Source organism: Dermatophagoides pteronyssinus, unplaced genomic scaffold, assembly GCF_027571235.1.
Source record: "Dermatophagoides pteronyssinus isolate colony J.1.1.1.1 unplaced genomic scaffold, Derpt_VIB-CSIC_2022.12 sq0002, whole genome shotgun sequence".
Lineage (NCBI taxonomy): Eukaryota > Metazoa > Arthropoda > Arachnida > Sarcoptiformes > Pyroglyphidae > Dermatophagoides > Dermatophagoides pteronyssinus.
The window spans coordinates 2714932-2740298 of NW_027461526.1; the positions used below are offsets into that span (position 1 = coordinate 2714932).

General features: G+C 27.4%; 6 protein-coding genes across 8 annotated transcripts in view; 2 read left to right on the forward strand and 4 right to left on the reverse strand.

The window, feature by feature from the left end:
• The window catches only part of LOC113788347 (uncharacterized), a 69315-nt gene extending 51923 nt beyond the window's left edge, over positions 1-17392 (reverse strand). The window contains exon 1 of the mRNA XM_075824626.1: positions 17387-17392. The gene's annotated coding sequence lies outside the window, so the exon portion shown is untranslated. The remainder of the gene's footprint in view (positions 1-17386) is intronic.
• LOC113790362 (uncharacterized) lies at positions 1358-3498 on the forward strand. Its single transcript, XM_075824623.1, has 5 exons — positions 1358-1749; positions 1814-1904; positions 1974-2343; positions 2501-2802; positions 2871-3498. Exons 1-5 carry the CDS (start codon positions 1445-1447, stop codon positions 3450-3452), a joined length of 1650 nt encoding a protein of 549 aa, XP_075680738.1. The 5' UTR covers positions 1358-1444; the 3' UTR covers positions 3453-3498.
• LOC142646249 (uncharacterized) lies at positions 3271-13484 on the reverse strand. 2 transcript variants are annotated; one of them, XM_075824618.1, is made up of 6 exons: positions 13196-13484; positions 12908-13089; positions 7304-7903; positions 6391-6496; positions 5386-5534; positions 3271-5213 (listed from the first exon to the last, which is right to left on the reverse strand). In XM_075824618.1, exons 3-6 carry the CDS (start codon positions 7740-7742, stop codon positions 3628-3630), a joined length of 2280 nt encoding a protein of 759 aa, XP_075680733.1. In that variant the 5' UTR covers positions 7743-7903; positions 12908-13089; positions 13196-13484; the 3' UTR covers positions 3271-3627. The 2 variants fall into 2 exon arrangements, with proteins under 2 accessions (XP_075680733.1, XP_075680734.1); XM_075824619.1 differs by having other exon boundaries at positions 7304-7938; positions 12908-13484.
• On the forward strand, positions 15744-17617 carry LOC113790353 (putative fatty acyl-CoA reductase CG5065). The gene has a single exon (XM_075824624.1). It carries the CDS (start codon positions 15849-15851, stop codon positions 17463-17465), a length of 1617 nt encoding a protein of 538 aa, XP_075680739.1. The 5' UTR covers positions 15744-15848; the 3' UTR covers positions 17466-17617.
• Positions 17386-20476, reverse strand: LOC113799756 (nose resistant to fluoxetine protein 6-like). 2 transcript variants are annotated; one of them, XM_027350451.2, is made up of 7 exons: positions 19419-20476; positions 19103-19350; positions 18951-19044; positions 18633-18891; positions 18360-18556; positions 18149-18296; positions 17386-18084 (listed from the first exon to the last, which is right to left on the reverse strand). In XM_027350451.2, the coding sequence occupies exons 1-7, from the start codon at positions 20258-20260 to the stop codon at positions 17524-17526; spliced, it is 2349 nt and encodes a 782-aa protein (XP_027206252.2). In that variant the 5' UTR covers positions 20261-20476; the 3' UTR covers positions 17386-17523. The 2 variants fall into 2 exon arrangements, with proteins under 2 accessions (XP_027206252.2, XP_075680732.1); XM_075824617.1 differs by having other exon boundaries at positions 17857-18025.
• A 395-nt stretch (positions 20477-20871) lies between these two features.
• Positions 20872-25367, reverse strand: part of LOC113792066 (uncharacterized) — a 33833-nt gene continuing 29337 nt past the window's right edge. The window contains exons 5-9 of the mRNA XM_027341939.2: positions 24085-24573; positions 23932-24018; positions 23722-23868; positions 22655-23656; positions 20872-22559 (exon numbers count right to left, since the gene is read on the reverse strand). Of these exons, the coding sequence (XP_027197740.2) occupies positions 21189-22559; positions 22655-23656; positions 23722-23868; positions 23932-24018; positions 24085-24573 (3096 nt within the window). The 3' untranslated portion in view covers positions 20872-21188. The remainder of the gene's footprint in view (positions 22560-22654; positions 23657-23721; positions 23869-23931; positions 24019-24084; positions 24574-25367) is intronic.

Here is a 25367-nt window from a genome sequence, read left to right on the forward strand (position 1 = left end):
AAAGCTAGAAAATAAGCATATGAGTGCTTCATAAATGATCGACGTTTTTTTTAAATATTAGTTTTATTTTTATTATTAGCATATAACAGCGATTTTTTAAAAAGAGGTTTTAAAAAATCGAAAATAAAACCAAAATAATATTTGGACGACTACATCAACAAAAGCTAAAATGACCAAAATAGGAAATTAAATCCGAAAAAATCGAATAGTGTATGTGTGCGAGAAAAAAATAACAGTTTTTTTCGATTCTTATTGAATAATGTCTGTGTTTGTGTGTGTATAAATTAAGTTTTTTTTTCAATAAATATTATTATTATTCAATCTTTCTTCCGGCGACAAAATATGTTTATACAAAAAAAATCCTTATTTCTAAATAAAGAAAAAAGAAACGGAATATTAAAAAAAAACATTAAATAGAAAGCGATGAAGAATGGATACGCGAAATCGAATGTATAAAACGAAAACAACATTAATATACAACCAGTATTTTTTCCCCATTCAGTTTGCTAATAAAATTTTATGTTCTTCTTTTTGACATTCTGTTTTTACATGAATGTGATTAAATTTTACATTTCGGAACGTTGATTGTTGTTATATTGAACACAAACAACCTCAATCAAACTGACAAACGAACAACAACAACAGCAACAAGAAAAAAAACATTCTCATATTTTCAATGTTAACCATTATTTATTGAAAAAAATGAATAACAAAAGATCTTTCGTTGAATCAAATTCCTGATGTTTATGTTTTTCCATTTGATTTCATTTAGAATCAAATAACATTGAATCCATAATAACAAACCTGGTTGCAGAGAAAAAGATTCATGAGTAATCGAATGAATGTGACCATAGAAAATAAAAACATTATTTTACCAGATAAAAATTTTCTTGAAAATGGTTTTTTTCTACATTCAATATCTAATTGTTTGTATTCTTTTTTCCCTAATAAAATGGCCATGAAAATAACAATATTCAATCAAGAAACAAACTACATGCTTTCAAGAGAAAACACAGATGCCTTGAATATGATTCACAGATCATCGTAGATATATCCGTTCTTTAAATTAACCACGAATGTAATTAGTAAGAATTTACAAAGATCGTCATGTAAGTTTGCGTGCAAATTTATGTTTGTGATTGTATTTGGTGGTCATTGTCATTAATGAGAAACAACTTTATCATTTCAAATAAAACTTTGTTGTTTTCATTGTTAATATTGTCTATTGTTTTTGTTGAAATAAGTCCAAAAAAATGAATGTAATTTTTTTTTGGTTTTACCGTTTTCAAGTGGTAATATAATAATTACATACAACTGTTTGTAACTTTTATTATTATTTTGTGCTAGACTTGAGAAATAATTGGTCATATGGAATCAGATTGTTCAGTGTTGTTTTCATAAGTGAATTCTTTTCATCGAATCCACAAAAACAAAAATTTCAAAAATGACAACTTTACCTAAATTGATCAATGATTTTTGTTTCCAAATGGATCTCAATGAAACTATTTGGCCATTGGACAATTCAATATATAATTCGATACCAACTTTATCATCATCAATATTGTGGAGTTTTGCTACTAATTTTAAAAATCTAGCCAAAATTGAACGTGAAAATGTTGATCGTAATACGAGCTGTAATTTACGTATCGGTCTTTTTCCTAACGAACATTTTATTATTCACAATGAAAATTATATTTGTTCATCAAGTTATGAAATCTTTATTATGTTACTGCATTATTATCGATGTAGGTTAGTATATTTTTTGATTTTAGAGAATTTTCATTTTAATAAATGAAACGTTTTTTAATAACAGTATAAGCTTTTTAGTTTCCGATGAGGAATACGGTGGCAAGCTGACATCTAACGGTTCTTGGACCGGTATATTAAAATTTGTGGATCAGAATGTAATGATGTTTTTTCAATCGAATTATTTTTCTAATTAATAAAACGATCCTTCCAATTTTATTGAATAGAAAGTTGATTTCATACCTCACATGTTTTCATTTGCCGATAATCGTAATCAATTATTGGATGATAAACAATTATTTCCACAAGAACATTCAATAACAATATTGAGTCAAAAAAATTATATAATCGATTATGATCCATTTAAATTATTTCATGCATATACATTGGATATTTGGTTACTAATATTAATCAGCTTTATATCATTTACATTCATAATAAATTTATTCGAATGTCTAATGACAATTAATGTGAATGAAAATTTTCATTCATCATTGTTTATTGATGATTATTATGAAAATAATCACAATCATTGGTTTAGATTTTATCATTTAGTTAATAATCTAATTGATATTTTCACTTTATTCATGGGTCAAGGTAAAATGTTGTTTAGTCGGAATGAAAAAAAAATTCAATAAACATTACATGTATTTTTGATGAGTGGCTAAACCTAAAACATGACAAAACTTAATTCATTAATAATTCAGATGTAATTTTATTGCTACTTTTTATCTAAATATTTTTCTTCCAATAGATTTAACCAAATGGAAAAATTCTGTCCGTATTCATTATGATGATGATGATGACTATCATCATCAGTGCTTACGACAAAATTCGAAAACAGCTATAAAAAGTTTAAGATATTCGTTGATAATCTGGATATTTGCATCAGTGATTTTGCGCTTATTGTTTTCATTAGACATATTGGCCTTATTTTTATCGGAAAAAGAGCAAACTATTGATTATTTTGATCAATTAGAATCATTACTACAAAAACACCCGAATTTCCGTATCATAATGGATCCGAAATCTTCGACAGGACAGAAATATCTACAGGTGAATTTTTTTTACTTGTTCAGATTTTCTTGCTTATGAATTATTAAATTTTATTCAATTTTTAACAGGATTTTCCGAAATCAAAAAAATTCATAATACCTGTTGAAAATCGTGATTTAACCACATGGAGAACAATTGAAAAATTAAGTAACGGCCATCATATACTCATTATTGATCGTAGACGAGCGGAATTATTAGAGAATTTTTATGAAAATCTTAAACTACACGTATCGATTGAAGGTTTACGAAGAACTTTAGTAAATTTAGCCATACGTAAAAGTCTTGATAATCAAACAAAACATTATTTACGCCGAATATCAAAAAATATTCATGAAATGGGTATCTGGAAAGTGATGTGGCTTAAATTAATTAAATTCAACCGGTTACAATCTGAATTGAATATTCTACAAAATCAAGGAAATTTAACACTAAAAAGCGCCGAAGATAATGCGAAAAAAATATCTGAAATTAAGTTTAAAAATAAAATCTTTATTGAGAATAATATGACCGAACGTTCATTGGATGCGACAAATACATTATCATTAATTTATGTTTATTTATTGAGTATCGGTTTTTCCATAACAATGTTTATTATCGAAATACTTTATTTTGTCACCATGAATGAATGGAAATTCCCATTTGTTCAATGAAAATAATCAATTTCGTATTTATTAATTCAATTTATTTAATCAATAAAAACAAAGCAAAACAAAAAATCAATTGGTTTTTCTCTTGATAATTAAATAGATAATAAAAATAAATCGGGAAACAACTGATCTGAGATAGTGATGATAGTCTGAAGAGGTCGATGTTGTATTGGTTAATTTAATTAAATGTATCCATTGTCATACGCGCACCACTAGTTCTTATCGTAGATGAATTGTTATTTCTTGTCGATGTGGTGATGAAAAATGAAAATCGCCACATTCTTAAACGTATTAATGATGACCATAATGATTCAAAACAAATATGTAAAATTATTCGTAAATTTGAATGTACAAACAACATAATTAAAGGTAATAAAATGGTAGAGGCAATTTCATCGATGGAAGTGATAAAAAATTGATTTGATAATAATTTTGATGAAGATGATCCTGATGTAGCAGTCATTGTTTGAAATAATGCTGATGGTAAACAAGCATGGCAACCATAAATGAATAATTTGAGCAAATAACCAATGATATAAATCCATGAACAAATTGTTATAGAAATTATTTCTTTTGTTTCATTGAATAAAATTGAACGGCTTTGTTTACGATGTTGTTGCGAGAATTGTGTAGAATTTGTCATCGCTGTTGTTGTTGTTGTTGTTGTTGTCTTTACAGAGAAACTTCCGGTATTATTATGTTTGTTAATATAAGAACGTACACCATAACTACAAGTTTGACCACCACCACAACCAAATGATGAGGATCTCGTAAATTTATTGGTATTAAGATTTGCAGAATTTTGTTCAAAATGATGTGATCGTTGATTGTTTGTATATCGATGAATGATGCTTGGCCTATGCTGAAAAAACATAAAAGATCGTTTCAATTTTGAAAAATTTTTATTCGATTTTCGATGATCTGGTGAAGTTTTTTTATTTTTACTATCATTATCATTTAAATCAATAGGCACTTTTTTATTTGATGCTATTGATGTCAACGATGCTGTTGCTGATGAAGTAACAATAATATCCGTTTTTATTGGTACAAATTTTGTCGTTTCAATTTTATTCGTATTTGAATGTATCAAAACACTCATTTCTTGATGACGATGATGAGGATTATTATTATTATTAACATTATCATCATTCAAATTTTTCACTGAAATACCGGATGATGCAATTGGCATTGAAAATTGATTAACAGATTCAATTGATGGTGATGATGTAGGTGTAGATGATTGCAATTTGGATGTTGGAATTATTTGAAAATTATCATTATCATCATTAATGGATGACGATATTGTTTTTTGATTAGCTTCATTTATAATAATCACCGATTCAAGATTTTGTTGTTGTTGTTGTTTTGGTTGCTGAGACATATGTGATTGTCCATGATCAGATATTTCGATTTGTTCAGATTGTTTAGAGAAACGTATTGTTGGAGCTTGATAGAATGATGTTTGAGTAATATCTTTGTTTTCATTATTATTATTGGAAATAGGATTATCACCATCATAATCAACATTTTTACTTGAACGATGTAAACAAAAACAAAAACAGCAAAAACGACAATACTTGCAAAACATTTTCCATTCATTTTTCAAATCATTATTTCTACGATAAGTACAATATGATTTATAAGTTATCTCAATTGTCCAATAAATTAAAGATATAAATGCTGGTCCAGAGATTAATATCAATGAATATACATAGAATGGGCATGAATGTCGTGATGACCAATCAATGGCACATGTTATTTCATCTATATTTTTTTTATAAAGAGACATAAACATATTGCAGAAACAAAATCATTATCATGAAATCATTAGAATTATCATTAGGAATAATAAAAATCATATCATTATTAAATGAGAACCAAAAATGGAATATTTAATGTAAAAATCAAATATTATGAATGATTTTCTGATACTTACCATATAGAAAACGATAATTGGAAAAGCCATAGATAGGTGCACAAAGATGTAATGTAATCAAAAATACTATACATGACATAGTCAAATAAAGTACCATATGCGTACATTTACAAAGATAATCATTCTGTTGTTTATAATTTTTTATATAACTGATGATGATAACACAATATTGAAAATGTTGAAATAAAAACAAATGAATGAATGAATGATATAAGATTGTTGATAGTTATCGGTTTCAGCAAATGATTAATTCATAGGAAAAAAAAGACGAAACCAAACGTAAAATTAATTATCATTTAATTTAATGAAAATTATAAGACAAAAAAGAAAAAAATAATAATTAATAGATTATAATCAAAAGAATCTGTTTACGATTGAATGAACACAAAAGATGAATTATCAATATTCTCCTTCATCTTTTATTATTATTATTATTATTATGAATGAAAATAAATGTATTGGAATTTCTAGAGTAACATTTTTTTCTATTGTTTTTGTTTTCATTTAGATAATATTTCTATAATTGTTTCTATTATCATCATGATTATAATAGCAAAAAAATCGATTCAAGCTCAAGTTCACATAACAGAATCGAATTAGAATATATATTGTTTGTAAAAAATGGAAGAATGAAAATCTAAACAATAAATTCATTAGAACAGCATTTCTTCTTCTTTGTTCAATTCAAATCTTTTCATTTAATCATTTAAAATCACTATAAATCATTATTTTTATCTACTTTTTTTAAATTTTATTTTTTTGGTAAGCAGGTTTAAAACTTTTGAAAAACTAAACAAAAAAAGCTCATATTTCCATATCGATCGATTATCAGACAATGACATGTTCACATTTAATAATTTTTAAACAAGGAATAGAAAACTGAATAGAAAATTTTTAATAGTTTTGAATGAAAAAAATATAAACAAAATACTCATGAATAAATTATGAAGAACTATCAAAATATACTTGTCGTATAATTGTTTCAAATGAAAAAAAAATACTTACCGATCTTGTATGAATAATGTCATCGTCCATAGATGTATATAATGCATAAAAGTTATTGCGAATCCTTGAAGATAACAAAGTATATCGTTGTATATGATGCAAAAGCCTATAAATTTAATTATTTTATGAAAAAAAACATTAAAATAGTATCATTCTCATAGGAATATGATTCTAAAGGAAGTGAAGAAGTCATATAAAATGAAAAAGAATTACTAAATTGAATATTCAACTGTCATTTTCGGTTAGATTTTAATCAAAGATTTTATTCCCAAAAAGAAGACCAATTCAGTTTCAATTCGTATGGAATGATCAAGTTGAAAAAAAAGAAAATCCTATGTAAACAATGAATGAATTTTTTTATTTCTCTTTTCACTATGAATTTTTCTTCTGAATTCTGCCCGTTTTCAACAGCAAATTATTTGCCCATCATATGATGATGTTTAGCTAGCTGTTTTATTGCATGTCAATAAAGAATGATTTCTGCTTTTTTTATGAATTTGGTCATCATGGGTGTAATGAATGTTCAAAAAGCAATGCGGATGATACCAATAACTAAAAGTGAATTCTTTTTTTTCATCTCTCACTCTATTTTTAGAAGATTATGCTTCGTTATTATTATTATTTCATTTTTTTCAAATAACAATCCCCAACACAAAGATAAGCCATAGAAATAAACAGATGAACAGTGTACATCAGGGATAATAGCAGTTATGTCCATAAATATGGTGGATGGTCTTAGATGGTGAGAATAGTTATTGAGAATAAAATGTTTTCTCATATATTGTTGAACTTGTATGATTTCACAGTAATAAGACAACACAATATCAAATAAAGGCTTACTCAATCATCATTCTCTTTTTTAAAGTCCAAATGAAGTAAAATTTTAAAAAACATTTGAAAATATTTTACTTACCATAAAAACATGCTAGCTGTATTGCCGAACGAAATAAAATCTTAAACAATGATTCGATGAAAATCAAGATGATGATTATATCGATCACAGGTATTATCTGTGATTGTTGTTTACCCGATCCACAATTTATGACATGTAGATTTTGACGTTGACGACGTCTTATTGTAATAGCTAATGAACATAATATCGTTGTATGGGTTGTAATACCAAGTATTACTTGTATCACAATAGCATAAAATTGATAATTATTAATATGAATGATTAAATTTGTATCATTATAATTGTCATGATGATTTGGATGATAATGCGGTTGATGGTGATGTTGTTGTTGAGATTGATGATTATCCGCATCTGATAAAATATTCATAGAATCATCACCTATACTAAATATCGGCACTTCATTCATTTTTGCATGATTATTAACTTTTCGATCAATCATTTGATTTAAAAATTAAAAAAAAAACAAAACCGAATTTCTCATTGATTTTTTTCATACAACATTATGTTTATTTGATAAATTTTGGTTAATGTTGACAAACTTTTGACGTCATTCGTGGTTCTTTTGATGATGAATTCTTCGTATCTGCTTAAATTAAACAACTTAGAACAAATAAAATCAATATGATGATGAGAATCTGTGGGGAATATATTTTAGAATCGAAAAAAAACAAAATTCATTTGAGAATTTTTCATGCAGATGCTTGAAAAAAAAATATTTAATAATTGAAAAAATGATAGAATTTTATTGTATAATAATGAAAATATTCAGTAAATAAACAAGAAATTAACGATAATCACAAAAAATAGAACAATAAAAACTTGAATTCAGTGGGGATTCCATTTCGATCTTTGTCGTTGTTCTAATCAATTCATTTTTGCTGAAGAGATTAACAACAACAACAACAACAAAAATTTAAAGATGACAAAGACTTGTTTTATCATTATCATTTATGTGAGTTTGATTGAATGATTTTTATCTATCTACCATTTTTGTTTAGCTCGTTATAGATATTTTATCTACTTATTTTCTCAAATTTTTTGTCATTTGTTTTCACTCAATTTCATTCAATTAGGTATAATCTCCAAAGACCAAAAACCAAAATAAAATCGATAGTAATCAGATCGTAAATAATACTGAATAAAAGTTCAACTTTTTTGTTTATATTTTATAATGATAATGATTTAATGAAAACAGAAAAAGGTAGCAATTATATTGAGTCGTAATTTTGAAAAAACCAAAGTTAGTTAGATAATATTTAATAATTATCAAATTAATATTGATAAATACGTTTTGTTTTATCAACAAAAATAGACCAATTTTCATAGCGTAAATAAAGTGTAAATATTTATTTATTTATTTTTTATATATAAAAACCAAAAAATAAATAGTTTTTCTTGTCATTAAAATCCTACATCAGTTTTTGTTATTGTTGTTGTTGTTGTTGCTGTTTTTGATTCTTGCCTGATTAGACCGGTTTTTTTGATATTCTTATAGTATCAAACAAAAAATGATGATGATGATCGATTGTTTTAATATTAATTATACAGATAAATAAAATATTAATCGAAAAATTTTATATGTAACTGCAAACAAAAAAATATAGAGTAAACATAATATGTTTGGACATAAGTTTACTGTAAATGATGCGATGATGAAAAAAAATAGATGACTAACTTTTCAAACATTTTTCATAGACAGTCAATTGAGAATTACATAATCATCAGAAAAATAATGAAAGATTTTCGATTGGTTTTTTTCTCGAATAATCTTCAATAACAAAATCATCATAAAATTTTATTTATTGATTAAGTGTTGCCTTCAAAGAATTAGAATAAGAGAAAAGAACTAAAGAAATAAGAAACTGATTTTTGTTCATACACAAACATACAAATTCATGAATACATAATAAACGCCATATTCTTCTGTAGAAATACATTCATGTAATTTTGGTATTTTTTTTTTTTTTTTGGTATATTGCTGCTCATTGAACAAACGAAAAAGTTAACAAAAGAAAAGTAAAATATGATAAAGTATACGAACAGTGTAATGAAGATTACGAATAAAAGTGTATAAAATTATAGTTATTATAATTATTATTACGTAAAAAGGATCACTTTTTTTGAATAATGTTTCAAAAACAATATTGATCATTGTTATTATCATAATAATAATAATAATAATAATAATAATGATGTATAGTACCTTAATTTAAAATTTTTAAAAATGGAATTAGGAAAAAAGGTTCATAAATGGTTGATTTTTCGAAAGAATTTTCGATTATTCAATCATTATGTTTGATGAAGTTTTTTTCAAAGTTTTTCCCGAAATAGTAAATGTCAGATTTTGTCAAACATAATATTGATATAATGTGTTAGTGTGTGAAAATGTTGTATTCTGATAATAAGAATATTGCCATTACACATGAGAAAATTGCTTGAGGAGAATTTTTTTTTCGAAATGCGTTCAATTTTTACATCATTAACTTGAATAATTTAACTAAAATGAATTTATTTGAACTTTTTTTCGATAATTCTTGTCTTGTATATTTCATGTTTGTATGAGTATTATTTTGCTCATAAAAAAAGATCGAATTTTCGAGAACAAAAGCAATTTTTGTTTTTTTTGAAAGGAGAAACATTTTAAATTAAAGATCTGACAAAATATTCAAGAAATTTTAAATAGTATTTCTTGAAATTTTCAAAGAGTAGAATTCCCAAAAAAATGGCAAAATTTCGATAAATTGAATTTGGCCACCTGCTCAAATTTCGATGTTTGCTTTTCGATTTGATGACTAAGGCAAATACACTATCACATCAGCAATATGGAAGAAAATTATATATCGAAAGAAACCTTGAATATAATGTATTATTTCTTCTAAATTAATCGATAATGTGGTAAGGAAGAAGATAGAAAATAGCGATAGATAAAATCATTTGGGACCAATTTTTTCTATAAAAAATATTCTCTATACTTCATTGGAAATTGAGTTTATGACAAAAAACGATTTACTACGAATTTTAGATAGCTTAAAGTAAGTCTATTCATTGTTGATTGTCGTAATATATGAAATATTTGAAGAATTCTTAACCATCATCTTTACGTGTTCGCATTTGTGGCTATGGAATAAAATGACTATGACTGAATTACGATGTAAATAAAATTCATTGTTCAAACGTATGAAGATCATAAATCCCTGGATACTTGATGATTATCGGATAATTTAGCAAAATTTTTATATACAAGATGGATGTTCCATTAATTACATTTCATTGGGTTATAACATTCTTTTGAACAAAGTCACTAAATTCTAACAATGATATTTTGATCATTAACATTCCGAAACAAATAATGTTTTGAATATGTGATATTTCATATATAACAATGATGATGATCAAAGCGGTGATGACAAAATCGATTGGTAATCTGTATATGAAAAAGAGATGGTTAAAAATTGATAACCCACTGCTGATGTAAGCTTACGCATGTATTATCTCAAAATAAATAATTGTAGGTTTTTAAAAACAAAAAATTTGATAATGATTGGAAAAGATCAATTAGCCAACACAGAAACATCAAAAGCGTTAGTTTTGGTAATACAATAGTTCTGCTGTGTTGATTAGAAAATATTAACACAATTCATTCATCGATGTAAAGCTAAAAATATCTGAGTAATTAACTGCAGTTAGAATAAAACCATTGTCTAGGAATATTTTAAATTTAATATCATCATTAAAAACACAAGGATAACGTTATCACTGATACCAAACAAAAACTTTTTTCCAAAACAATAATCCCAAAAATAGCTTAAAATGATAATGAAAATCAATCCTACAAGATTTTGAAGATTTGAATGAAAACGGTTTTTTCAAATGAATAGATTTAAAAAAAAGTTTAGAATGAGATGGGCAAAATATCGAATCATATTTTATTTGGGAAAAAAACATTCTAATTTTAATCCAACCAACTACAGCAAAAAGTGACAGATTTGATTTACATCTTTTTCTCCCACAGACAAACACTCATACACCTGCACACACAATGAAAAAGACGCAAAAAATGAAAAGAAAATCATATATGGTTCCATAAAAAATATTGGCAGATTTTATTTTTCTTCCTATAACTTATGAATACATATTGCTTTTCTTTCAATTTTTATAAACAAAAAAAAAGTGTTAACAAACGGAAAATAATGATGATGATAATAATAACAAATGAATAAAAAAGAATTATGATTATGATGAAGGGAAAAAGTTAAAGATAAAAAATAGAGCTAAAAAGAATTATTATCTGTTCCATTTGGAAAAATCTACTGAAAACATATCCTAAAGATAAAAATAGCTAGAGAGAAAAAGAGAGGTAAGAAAAAAATTTATTCAGATTAGATTTTGTTTTTCTTTCTGATTTTTTTTGTTTCATTTATTTGAATTCTTATCGATACAAACACTATAATCATTATTATAATAATTTTTTCTAGTTTTTTCCAATCTGTTATTATGTTTTACTTTTCTCCATCTTTATTTTTTTATTCTCTTATATGTTTTCGGTTTATATCATTTTCCTCAGCATCATTGTTATATTGATAAAAAAAACTTTTATCTGATTTCATTCTTGATACTTATCCACCTTAAAAGTATCGATTCAAGAATCCTATCAAGTGAAAACGTTATTATTGTGAGAATACGAAGAAAATGGAAATAAATAAATTTCATTAATCAGTCGTAATAGCAACCATCAATAACAATACAAATTCTAATGTAAATTAATTTCGAAATAAATTCGGATATTATGCAATTGAACATTCAAATGAATCAAAGATGAATATTTCAATCGAAAAAAAGACAAATTTCTTAATGTATTGCTATAGTTTGTATTATAGGGGTTTCACACTAGCAGCAATGTGAATGAAATATTTCAAATGCAATATTTCACTACATTTCAGCCTTATGGACTGAAATATTGCATTTGAAATATTTCATTCACATTGCTGCTAGTGTGAAACCCCTATTACTGAAATTTATCAAATTTTTTATTTTTTAAAATAATTCATTTGTTTAGTTTTAGTTGTTGTAGTAAAAAAACTAAAAGTCTACTCATCATTCAAATTCATTGAATAGAACTAAAAATTGACAATGAAAATGGATGATGATTATAATCAGAAACAGATTTCAAAATTAATGAATAAAAAATACTGATGAAAATTTAAAGATAGAATTGACATGAAGAAAACAAATTTAATGATGAAAATGTTATAATTATTTTTGAAAAAAACAAACAAACAAATTTTTAATGAGTATCCTCCCTCGCGCACACATCATACATATTTATTTATTTATTGAGAAAATACACACTGCCCTAAGGCATTTGTGCAATAATAAAAATTACAAAATTATGAAAAAAAGAAAAGAAAAAAATTATTGCGAAGAGATACATTTTAAATGATAGTAATTTTTGCAAAAAGAATTAAAAATGTGTAGAATTAAAAATGTGATAGAAAAAGATAATACAAATTATAATTAAAATAATAAATGGATAAATTTTTATCAAAATTATCAATTCATTCATCAATCACAACAATAACAACTAAATTTATATTCAATACATACCGAATTTATAATTCTGTATATTTTATCCGGATGTTTTTGTTTGTTCATTTGTTTATTAGTTTTAAAAACAATTCGATGACAACACAGAAACAAATTGAATGTTGTAATCATAAAAAATTATTATTATTCATGTCAAAACAACAAAACTTTTATTCTGCATTTATGATTTTTAATTCTCATTCCTAAATTTATTTATTCATTTGTTTGTCGTCGTTTAAACAAAAAATTTTTATTATTCGTTAATATTTGCAACACAAATAACACGGAAAAAATTAAATGGATTCTCACGGAAATTTATGATGAAAACAAAAATGAAATCTTAAAATTCAAGCGCACACATAAAGGCAAAAAAAAAAATTCATAAGAATTATTTCTTGTGGATCGATAAAAATGTTATTTTGTTGAAAAAAGTCTAATAAAAGAAAAATTCATAGAAACGGATCCGTATCCGGCAAAACATGTTTACCAAATAACGTGCTTAAAAATATAAAAAACAGAAAAAAAGAAGAATCATCCAATTCTGTTTTTTTCTGTATGAAAAATTGAAAAATGATATGATCATCACAAACTCCAAATGGATAATGATTAGATTCAGCAAAACTACACACACACACACACACACACACACACACATACCCAGCAGCTCAGTTTCTCATGAAATTCTTTGATATATATAGTGATTGAACAACAACTGGAACATAACAAGAAAAAAAATCATTATTGTTCCAGTTGGTTGTATTTTTCTTTTCCATATACATCACCATAATAATAATAACAATGTTTATATAGACAGACTCTGTTGAGAAAGAGAGGAGAAATCTCATTTTTTTTCAATGATATATCATGAGAAAAATATTGAATTGCAAAACATTGATAAGATCATCAAGCATTGAATTGAAAAAATGAATTGAAATTCAAACAGAAAAAATGAAAAAAATGTATGTATTTCGAAATTCTATTGATTCGAATTGGCAGAGAATTTTTATTTTTTTCAAGTTTGATCAATTTAATGAATTCATTATTTTTCATCATCATTTATTTCTATTCTTTATTTATTTATTTATTTTTTCTGAAATGAAAAATCCCAAAAATTTACTTTTACAGTCATTATAGTAAATAATAAATGAAAAAATAAGTTTTCTGATCGAATAATCATCATCAACAATATTTGTCAAAATATTTTTTCCAGACATTTTTTTCGAATAAATTGAAACAGGATGACAAATTTTTTTTTGCTTCGATCGATATAGATAAATAATAATTTCAAAGCTCAATAAAAGTACATTGGATAAGAAAAATGATTGAAATGGTGCTGATCAAATGAGAGAATTCGTTTTTTTCTCTTTAATTTTTCCATCATTAGATATCATCATCAAAAATGAGAAATTTTGCAAAAACGTATTACGAACGAGATAATAATCTTTTTTTCAAACAATTTTGGTTATTAATTTTTTTAAAATCAGATATACATTCAAATAAAAGAATATCAAATCGTCTTTTATTTTTTGTGTAAAGAAAATGCATAATAAATCAGAAAATGATTCAACTAAAGTGAATAAAAATGTAATGAAAAAAAGCTTCGGGCAAAAATTGATATCAAAAAGTCAAAAAGAAAAATCCAACAAGAAAAAAATAATAACATTGTGAGAAAATGAATGAAAAACGAAAGCAAGTGTTTCAAGGTTTTTCAAGATTTGTTCAACGAATCCTAAAAATCAAGAAATCAAAAATTAAATTAAAAAATTTTAAATCTGTTAATATAAAAGCAGAATATGTTTTTTTTTATTAAATTCTTTTCAAGAGCGCATACCCACAGAAGTTTTTCGTTTTAATTTAATTTTTTTTTGTCTTGTGTTTTATATATTGCAAAATTTTACAGTATTTTTTGTTTGTTTGTTTACTTTTTCAATAATAAAACCAAAACTATCAGAAGAGGGATAAATAACGAAATGAAATTATAATTCCATTGGAATTTTGTTTCATTTCAAGTGTGTACCAACAAAGTTTAAGAAATTTTAATACTGATAATTGAATTATTTGATTTCTGATGGACATTTTGAGAAAATTTTTTTTCCACAATCATTTAAGACTTGTCGTATATGTAGTTTTTGATTTCGTTCTTTAACATTTTAGATAGTATATATTAGATTGGCTATTTTAAACAGGAATTTTTTCTTTTTGCTATGATGATTGTTGGTGATCAAGCTTAATACTTCTAAAATATTAAATCCAAAACATATAAATGTCAAAAAATGATCATTTTTGGCTTAGTTCAAGAACTAACTGATAGAAAAGAATGCAAAAAAACTAATTCCAGAAAGAAAACTCTAGAATAATGGTTATAGCTCATTTCGCTTTTTTAAAAATAGATTTCCAAAGAATATAACTCAAGGATTTTTTTAGCTCTTTTTACAAATAAAATACATAATAGTTATTGAATTTTATATGATAAAAATGATTTGTAGTGATTTCTGTTTCAACCTGTTCGAAAATTTAATTATTCTAACTTTGTCTTGATTAATAACAACAGATAAAATAATAAAATAATTGAATTTTTATATTTTTTTCCATCAGAAATTCGTATTATTGAGAAAAATATCTTATATGATAGCAGATTATATTAGAAATGTTCTGTCCAAAAAAAATTCCATGTACATTGATTTAATCGATAAATTATTCCATTCATTACATCAAAATGATTAGATTATCAATGAAATTTTTTTTAATTTCAAAAAATGAAATAAGAATTATTATTGAAAGTAAAATGAGTGAATAAATTAATGCAAAAAGTTTCACAAATTTGATGAGCAAAAACGTTCTCTTTGATTCTACAGAACACAAATCGTTTTGCTATATAAAAGAAGTTAATTAATGTTTGGAACCATTTCGACTTCATTATATGAATTGAATATACCCTTCTTTCAGCATTGATCAAAATAGAATGAACACCGACAAAAAACAAACGTTCTCGGTCATCGATTTTTATGCCAACAAAACAATTTTGATCACGGGTTCAACAGGATCGATCGGAAAACTTTTACTAGAAAAACTATTACGAGAATGTTCGGAAGTAAAACGAATTTATCTACTGATTCGATCGAAAAAATCGCTTTCATCACAGCAACGATTAAAGAACATGTTTTCATCATCTTTAATTTTTGACCATCAATCACTTGACAAAGTCTATGCGATTGATGGTGATATTTGTCAAGATAATTTGGGCATTTCCGACGAAGATTATCAAAAATTGTGTCAAGAAGTGCAGATAGTTTTTCATTCGGCTGCTTATGTAAAATTCAGTGGCGTACTGGAGACTTTTATCGAACAGAATGTGAAGGGCACCGATCGTTTGATGCGTCTTTGTGAACAAATGTTAAGACTTGAATCAATTGTTCATGTATCTACCGCGTTTTCCAATTGTGTGCAAAAAAACATTGAAGAAAGAATCTATCCACCACCATTTGATCTTGCTAAATGGCCAGATTTAGATTCATTTCTGAAAATGCTTGAAAAAAATTTTGCTAAATTAAACATTAAAAATGGGCATCCGATCCTGAATGGCCATCCTAATCCATATACTTTTTCAAAAGCAATTGCTGAATGGCATGTTAATAAGCGATATGGTCATCTGCCAGTAATGATTTGCCGTCCATCAATTGTTGCAAGTACATATCGTGAACCATTGCGCGGTTGGATCGATAAATTTGCCGGCTATACAAGTATGGTTTCAGTGTTATGCACCGGAATAGCAAGATCGCTAATAGTAAATTTAGATTGTAAAGCCGAAATCATTCCTGCCGATTATGTCGTTAATTCGTTGCTAATTTGTGCAGCATACCGTGCATCATCCATGTTTGATTCATGTAGAAAAGTGGTTCATCAAACTATTGGCCCGCAAAATTCAATAACATGGCAACGAATGAATGATGAAAATTTCTTATATGAAAATCAAATGCCAACAATGAAACTGATTCGCCCGGTTAAAAAAAACTATTCTAATAAGTATCAAACAAGCTGGGACAAACTATGCTATAAATGGACAAAATTATTCAATCATTATCCATTTGCCTTATTCATTGATTTTCTTTGTTTAATTACTGGTAATCGCCCTTTTCTAGTTCGCATCACTCGCATTATGCATGCAACATCGGAAGAATTGAAATTTTTCACGACCAAAAATTGGCATTTTCAATGCAAAAATAACATGGAAATCTATCATTTGATCAATGAGCAAGAACGGCCATTATTCAATTGTGATTGCAATACGATTGACTGGTCAGATTTTTGTTATCAGACATTGATGGGTGGTCGAAGATATTTGCTAAAAGAACCAGATTCAAACATTGAACAAGCAAAACAACGAAAAAACTTGTTACATTTAATATACGAATCAATTTATTTTTTTCGCAATGTCTTTATTATTTGGGTCATTAAATCATTTATAGTGGAAAATAATGGGCTATTATCATCAATGAATATTTTCGAAATGATTGCATATTTAATTTTCTTTAGATTTATACTTTCGATTAGAAAAATATTCATCAATATCAAATCATAGAAAAACAATTATTTGTTTGTTTAAACACGTGCGTATTAATATGTATTGAGAAATTTATTTAAACATTTGTTGTATTTCGGTCAATATTGATTATTCTTTTTTCTTTCTTTTGATTATTATTATTAAAATTAATGCTATTGTTGTTGTTCAAATGTTGTTGAAGTTGAAGTTGTCGAAGTAGATCATGTTTAACATAACCAAACAAATTGACAATTGGACTTTCAAACAAAATGGTAAATACTGAACCAACAGCATATGACAAAAGTAGTGTTGACGAACACAAAAATGTTAACGATGTAATGGACAAATCAATTAAAATATGTCGACTGCCAAGTGCAACATGTAATACGATTGCATGCGTTAAATAAACAGACAAAGTCATACGTGATAATGGGCGAAAAACTCTCCAGGAAAGAATTCGGGCAATCATTGATTGTGGTCGAGTAATGCACATAAAAAGCAATAATGTTAACATTATAGACCAAACAATACGATTCAATGGATATGAAATTGATGACAATAATCGATTATATGGTTGACCATAAATCCAAGGCATCGTGCTGTAAATGCAGAACAAATATGAATAAATTATCAATAACCAACAGGCAACAATCTTGGTCTATTTGTTGATTTAATAAATGATTAATGAAAATTTCATGAAAATTTATCAAAATCATTGTTACCTTTGTCCAGAAAAAACTATGAACAAGTTTTGAATCATACAAGTGGAAACCGAAAATAAAACCTACAAAAAACACATAGGCATTGCTCCAAGGTTTGAAGAATATATCGGTAAAAGCTCCAGGGGTTCGATCCTCTTCAAGCATGTCACTGTGTGATAAAAAATGAAATTCATTCAAGAATGGCAAATTCTTTTAATTTTACAGAATTTACCTTTGTGTAGTGACAATGCCACCTGGTGGTAGATTTTGCAAATAAATGTGGAATCCTGTTATGATTATAAAAGCAATGATAAAGAATTTAGTCAATAGCAAGCCATTTCGTGGATTTTTAATTATCCAAATGACTGGAATTAAGGATAGCCAATGTAGTTGCATATCGGCAGCCAAATACCATGTATGAAGACCACACTTTCAATTGTATTCAAAATGAAAATAATGATTTGCAATTAGCTTATTCAAATGTATACATGTTATTTAAATGTACCATATTGTCTATATCGATTAGATTTTGCATATAGATAAGATTATGCCACCAGGTTTTTGAACATTGATCGGAAATAGATGTCATTAATTGTGACCATATTGGTCCGTCGAACATGGGTGGCAATAAGGTCATAATGAGCATGAATAAAATGAGCTGTGGAGTCAGACGAAGATATCGAAGCAACAGGTAAGTGGTTTTATTCAAATTACGATAATTACTACGTGTATATTTCAATGCACTGTATGAAGTCAACATTCCACTACATTTTTTTTCACCATAATTAATTACTTATTAATATTTTTTTTACAATCAGCCTACCTTAGGTAAAAAAATGTTTCAACAGCAAAGAATCCTTTGAATATAGGTTGAAGATAAAATTTTGAAAGGAAAAATTTCATCCTAAAAGAATTTCCTAAAAGTTCAATGTCAAATTTAACAAATAATTAAAATTCCTGAAAGAAAAAACATACGGAATCCATTCAAATCAATCCAGGCTAATGTATGAACGATAATAATCCATGAAATTGATAGAAATTTTAATCCATGAACACAATTAAAATTTTCATCATCAGTTTCGGAGAACAACAATTTTCTTGTATTCGATATGGGTGAAAACCACATGAGAATTTTTTGGCTAATTGTTTTGTTTTTCTTATTGGACATCTGATCATAGATTGCTGCTATGATGGTCACGATTAATAATGAACCGATGATAAATCTAGCAATTATTTAAAAAATTCCTACTATTATTTCGAAACAAACACAAACAATTTGAGAAATGCTCACATGGAAAATGTTTGCAATGCATTGGGTCTCCATTTTTGCATTGATTTCGGTGTACAAATGACAGCATTCAATTGCCATCCGAATTCTTGACCAAAATCTTTTTCAATGATTTTATGTACATCATTTGTTGTACATGAGCTGGGAAGACAAATTCCTCTCCGTATAAATGAATAGTAAAAATTGGATGATACTTGAGCTAAATATTCATGAATTGTTGGATTTGGTGCCAATATCATTTGCTTTATTATCGATGATGATAAATCTTGATCAGCGATAAAGTCGAGATTGACAGTTTTTGCAAGCAAATCTTTGTCTGGAATAATACCTTCAGTATGGTGATAATAATTGTGTGTTGTTGGGCGCGGTTTAGGCATTGGTATGGACATATCGATCAGACAATATTGTGGTATGATCAATGATTGATTTGATTCTTGATCATCAGTGATGCTCATACATTGATCATAATCACCATAATCGGTTAAAGTTCCCATGAACATACCAGCTGGTATCATAGATTTTGACCATGAATTAAATAATTTCACCGACCATATTTCACGTAAATGCCAAACAGATTCGATAGCTATTCTCAAATCATTCTGGCATGATGAGGTGAGATTATTTTGGGAGAAAAATTTTTGATTGTTAAAAAATGTTGTCGGTAAAATTGAATGTGCAAAAAATTCATCGGAAACATTGAATAATGATCTCCAAAAAAAGTCAAAATGATTGATGATAATTTCATCGTTGGTAGTGCAATAACCTGATAATGTTAATGCGACGATAAGTAGAACATAAAAACGAAAACCACTATCATGATAATCATATCGATGTTTATAATCCATTAGTAATTGAAGTTAATCTATAGATTCTTAAATGTATCGGTGTGGTCGCAATATTTTCTATTCTTCTTTTTTTTTCGCTGATAAATCGGATCGATTGATATGGGACACGAGCTTTGATTAACTGATTGAATTTCGAAGATATGTGTCATTTCATATTTATTAAAAAAAACTATTATTACATAAGTCGATGGACAAAAAGAAAAACAAATTGAGAGCGTTCCATATAAAAGTGTCAATCATTTATAATATTCATCTTGATAAGAAACCTGTTTTGTTTTCTCATAAACAAATCAAATAAATAGGTGAGTGATAAATTTAAAATCAAATAAATGATATTGATCAAATAAAAAATGGCGGAAAAAAATGACATAACCATCATCCATCAAAGACGCCCTTGAAAATGAAAAATAATGAAACTGTATAGATTTCATTTTCAAAAGAAATTCAGTGCAGAAAACGAATCTGAAGAATTATGTAAATTTATATGATAGAAACGTAAACGATTGATCAATAAATTTTTCATACAACACTAATGTATGAAGATTAAATTCAAAATTTTAAACAGAAATATATTTTTTTTATTAATAAGATTAATTTCTGAAAAAAATAATTATCTGATTTGAAACAATCGATATTATCATCGGAAAAAAAGGATGAAGTAAATTATTTCTTTGTTTATGAATTTTGAAATTTTGCGTATTGGCATATTGATGTGTTGTACAGGTTAAACAATAATTTTTGCATAAATGGATAATGATAACAATTAGTAAAAGGAAAAAATCTGTCAACTTTTTTATGTATGTACTAAAAAATGAAATACAACAAAAAGAACAGCAAGAAAAAAAATGCACACAAAAATTGAATTCTATCTGACTGATATAACATTATAAAAAATCATTTTAAAATTAACTTCAAGCTTCAAGAATAATCAAGCTAAACTAGAATCACTAGGATTAGTCATTGTAATTGAACTGGATTGATTTTGACAATTATCACTAGTCAATGATTGATTTCGATGCGTAAAAATTGATGTTCGAGGTGGTGGTCGTGGAGGACAAATGGTGTTTGTAGTAATATTATTAGTATTCATCATCAAATTGGTGGTGTTGGTTGATTTTGGTGGTAATGGTGGTGGTTGAGTAGGCGGATCAGATTTTTGACGACGTAATGGCGGTTTTTGCGGTTGTAGCAAATTCAATTTATTTGATTCCTGTGTTGTGATCGGCTGACTATTCAATTTATGCCGATGATTAGGAAGATCCAACGGTAATGTATTAATTGATGGTGATGAATTTGACGAAATCGATTGACCCAGTTCGTTTTCGGACATAATTTGTTTTCGAGCCATTTCTAGACTTCTAGGTACAGGGACTGGTTCATATGATAATGGGCTCGGTTGGTAAGATTTAAAATGTCGATGATTTTGCAGATCGCGAAGAGATTGGTTACGTTGTTGCTGTTGCGACGAATTATTAGATGTTCGATATGGTATTCGATTTGTATTCGATATCGGTGTTTGTGATTGTTGTGAACGATTACTTGTAGTTTCGTTCGGTGGAGAACTGCTATTGATAATACCATATGCAGCAGAATAAGTTGATGTCAATGATGGGCCACGTGGTGGTGACGGTATTGTATGTGCAGTTTTCATCAATTCACGAAAAAATATATCCGATTGCGTATCATCACCCGGAGTTGATGATGATGTATTTGTAGGGGATTCATATGAATCTAGTTGAGGACTACATTCTAGATTCAAATTATTACTTTGATTATTTTTGGCAGCAATATATCTACTGGCCAATAAATGATCACGAATCGAACCTAAATTATGATATGTAGCCACCGATGGTACCGATGATGCCTGTTGTTGTTGATCAATCAATGCATGGCCATCCATCGATTTTTCATCTTTCTTTTTCGATTTCATACTACTATCTTCACTAAATGACTTACCAGCTAAACTCAATGCAACTGGAATGTTATTTCTAGTCGTATCCCAACCCCATTCTTCAAGATCATCAAAATAACTGACAACAATATGTTGACCATCAAGTACTGATACTGGTGACATTTGGGGCACTATTTGTTCAGTTTCAGCAATAGTCATTACAGTATGTTCAGGACGGTAACCATACCGTATCAATAATGGATGAAAAATTTCTGAACAGAGTTTTGTCGGCCTTGTTTTGACCCCGATAATATCCTGGCTTGGAAATTCAACACGAAATATTACACGTTGTTCTACACGAAGTTCAACACATCCAAGTTGTGTAGTATTTGTTGATAAATCCAATGGCTATAGAAAACAAAAAATCATTAGACAATTTTGTGATAAAATTCCAACAAATGTCAGATTTAAAATGTTATCAAAAAATGAAAAAAAACACTAACCTTTTCATTACCGGTAATGAAAACGTCCCATGCCAAATATTTTAATGAACGTTTTTCAAACAATTTTTTCAATAAATTATTAAGTGTTTCATTTGGTGATGATGGTACTACAGTTTGCGAACGATCGGGAAACACTATACGCAAAAAATGACAATTATCACGATTACAATTGTGATTAAACGATGAAGACGATGCCGAGGATGGTAAATTTGGAAGGTTGGCCGTTGATGTTGAAGATAAAGTAGTAGTCATTGCCAAAGATAAAGACTTTGCCGGCGAAACAGGATCACTTTCGGAATGACTTTTCAAATGTTCTATTGCTGTTGGTATCGAAGTTGGAGGAGAACATGAGGCATCAATAATTTCCACTGATTTCATATTATCTGGTGATGGAGGAAATACATTATGATCAGATGAATCGATAGAATCAGAACTGTGAGGCATTAATGAGCTACGACTTGTCGAGTTGAATGGATTTTTTTGCCCATTTGAAATAATGGATGATTTATCGATAGATGAATTGTGACTTTGAGTTTCAGACCCGATTAAATGTTGTGTTTTATTATTCACATGATTAGTTAAATGTTCATCCAGTGATTTTGAACGAATTTTATGTATTGAATTGGTTAATTTTCTCATCATATATTGTTTTTTCGAGCCAAACATTTCGGCCTTGGTTGACGATGGTGCAGTCATCGACGATAATGATGATGCTTTATGATTAATTGATGATTTTAATCTAGCCCAAGGTATGAATGATCTTCGTTTTTTGACAGCAGCCGGATTATTTTTACCGCTATTATGACCAGATCGTCCACTTGTCGAAATAGCATTGGCGGATGATGTTGAACTCAATAATGTATCACAGATTGTATCACCAACAATGGCGTCATCATTTTCATAAGGCAATGATTCGCCCTTCAAATCTAAGATTGAACATTTCTCATAGATATCTGATTTAAGGAAACGTACATAACTATCGAATTTCATTAAATTATAAATCTAAAAATAAATATAAATCCATTAGTTTCATTAAGATCAAAACCTTAGTATTCAGTTAAAAATACCTGTTCTTCTGCTAACAAAAATATTCGATTATTCGGATTGCTCAAGCCAGATTCGACAGATTTTCTCGCACGGCTATCAACATTTACAGGGTCTGGTGCTGAAAGTGCAATAAATTTATCGTAGATTTCTTGAGATTTTTTCCGTATCTAAAAAAAATTTAATATCAATTAGTAAAATTCTAAACATTACACATCAATTCTTCGAATTACCTCATCTGAATCAGTAAGTTTTTTGAAATTTTGTACAGCCAAAAAAAATTGTAAATTTTCATAGCTGAATTCTTTACGAAGAAAATCCTAAATGTACAAATAAAGAAATTCATTGAAAAAAGGATATTTATTATGACGCCTATTATTACTTACAGTGAAAGCTTTGATACCGATTGAATCTCTGAGTAAAATGTCAAAATCAGATGCCCAACCACCAACCCAGCCAACATCAATTGGCCGTTCATCATGTTTTTCCTTGTGTTCTTGATCTAGATGATGATGATGTAATAAATAAGAAGTTGAAGTAGGTGGTGGAGGCGATGATCCATCCATCACAAAATATTCATCAACTGCAACTGATTTTTGATGTTGTAATTGCAGATGGTTTTTACTAGGCAACTGGGTATTTTTTGATTCATTATTTTTTTCATTGTTTGAATTAATCTTGTTATCATTTTCAGTAGAATTGGTTATTAATTGTTGTTGTTGATTTTGTGATTGTTTCTGAAATGATGATTCTAGATTCTGTTGTTCTATGATCTTTTTATGATCACCATTATTACCTTGTTCATGTTGAATTGATAATTTTCCCGTTTGTATTTGTTTTCGTAATTGTTGTTGTTCAGAAAGATAACGATTGTCCTGTGAAAAAAAGATATGAAAAAAAACGTCAACAAAATGAATAAAAATATAAATATAATGTGATAAAAATGAGAAAAAATATGGCAAAGAATATTCATGATTGTCATGAATTGAAAATAAACTACGTCAGATTCTCATAATAACATTCGGTTGAAGTTCATCAGATTATTATTGTATGAACAAATATAATAAATATTATGTGGGGATTGTTAGAATAGAAACATAATATAAAGTGTATAAGAATCGATTGTCTTGTTTGGATCTGTCATAAATAATTTTTCAAAAAAATGAACGATCAATTCGAAATAGCTATCTAAAAATATCCCTTAAATTTTTTTTTGTTTTTGAATCGATTCATATCACCATTGTTAATAGAAAATGAAAACATTGATTTTCCATTGTGCAGGATGATTTTGCTTGATTAAATGTATCAACACCATAATGATGACGGCAATGAGAGCCACTATTATTATTTTGATCTAACATCACCATCATCAATGAATTACGTGTTCGTGATTTGATTTCATTATGAGCTTTAAACTGTTGTTGTTGTTGTTGTTGTTGTTGAGGATGATGATCAATCATTAAATCCATTTTTCGATTAAATAATTTTAATGATGAAGATTTTTGTTCACGCATTCGACTTGATAGATTCATAGTCGATGATGTATCGTTGCTATTATGACGGGAATTAGTGAAAGAAAAAGAAGAAATCATTTTCTTTGTTGTAATTTTTGCTGGATCGTTTGATCGATCCAAATTTTTTGCATGTGATTTTAATTGAAAATGATCAT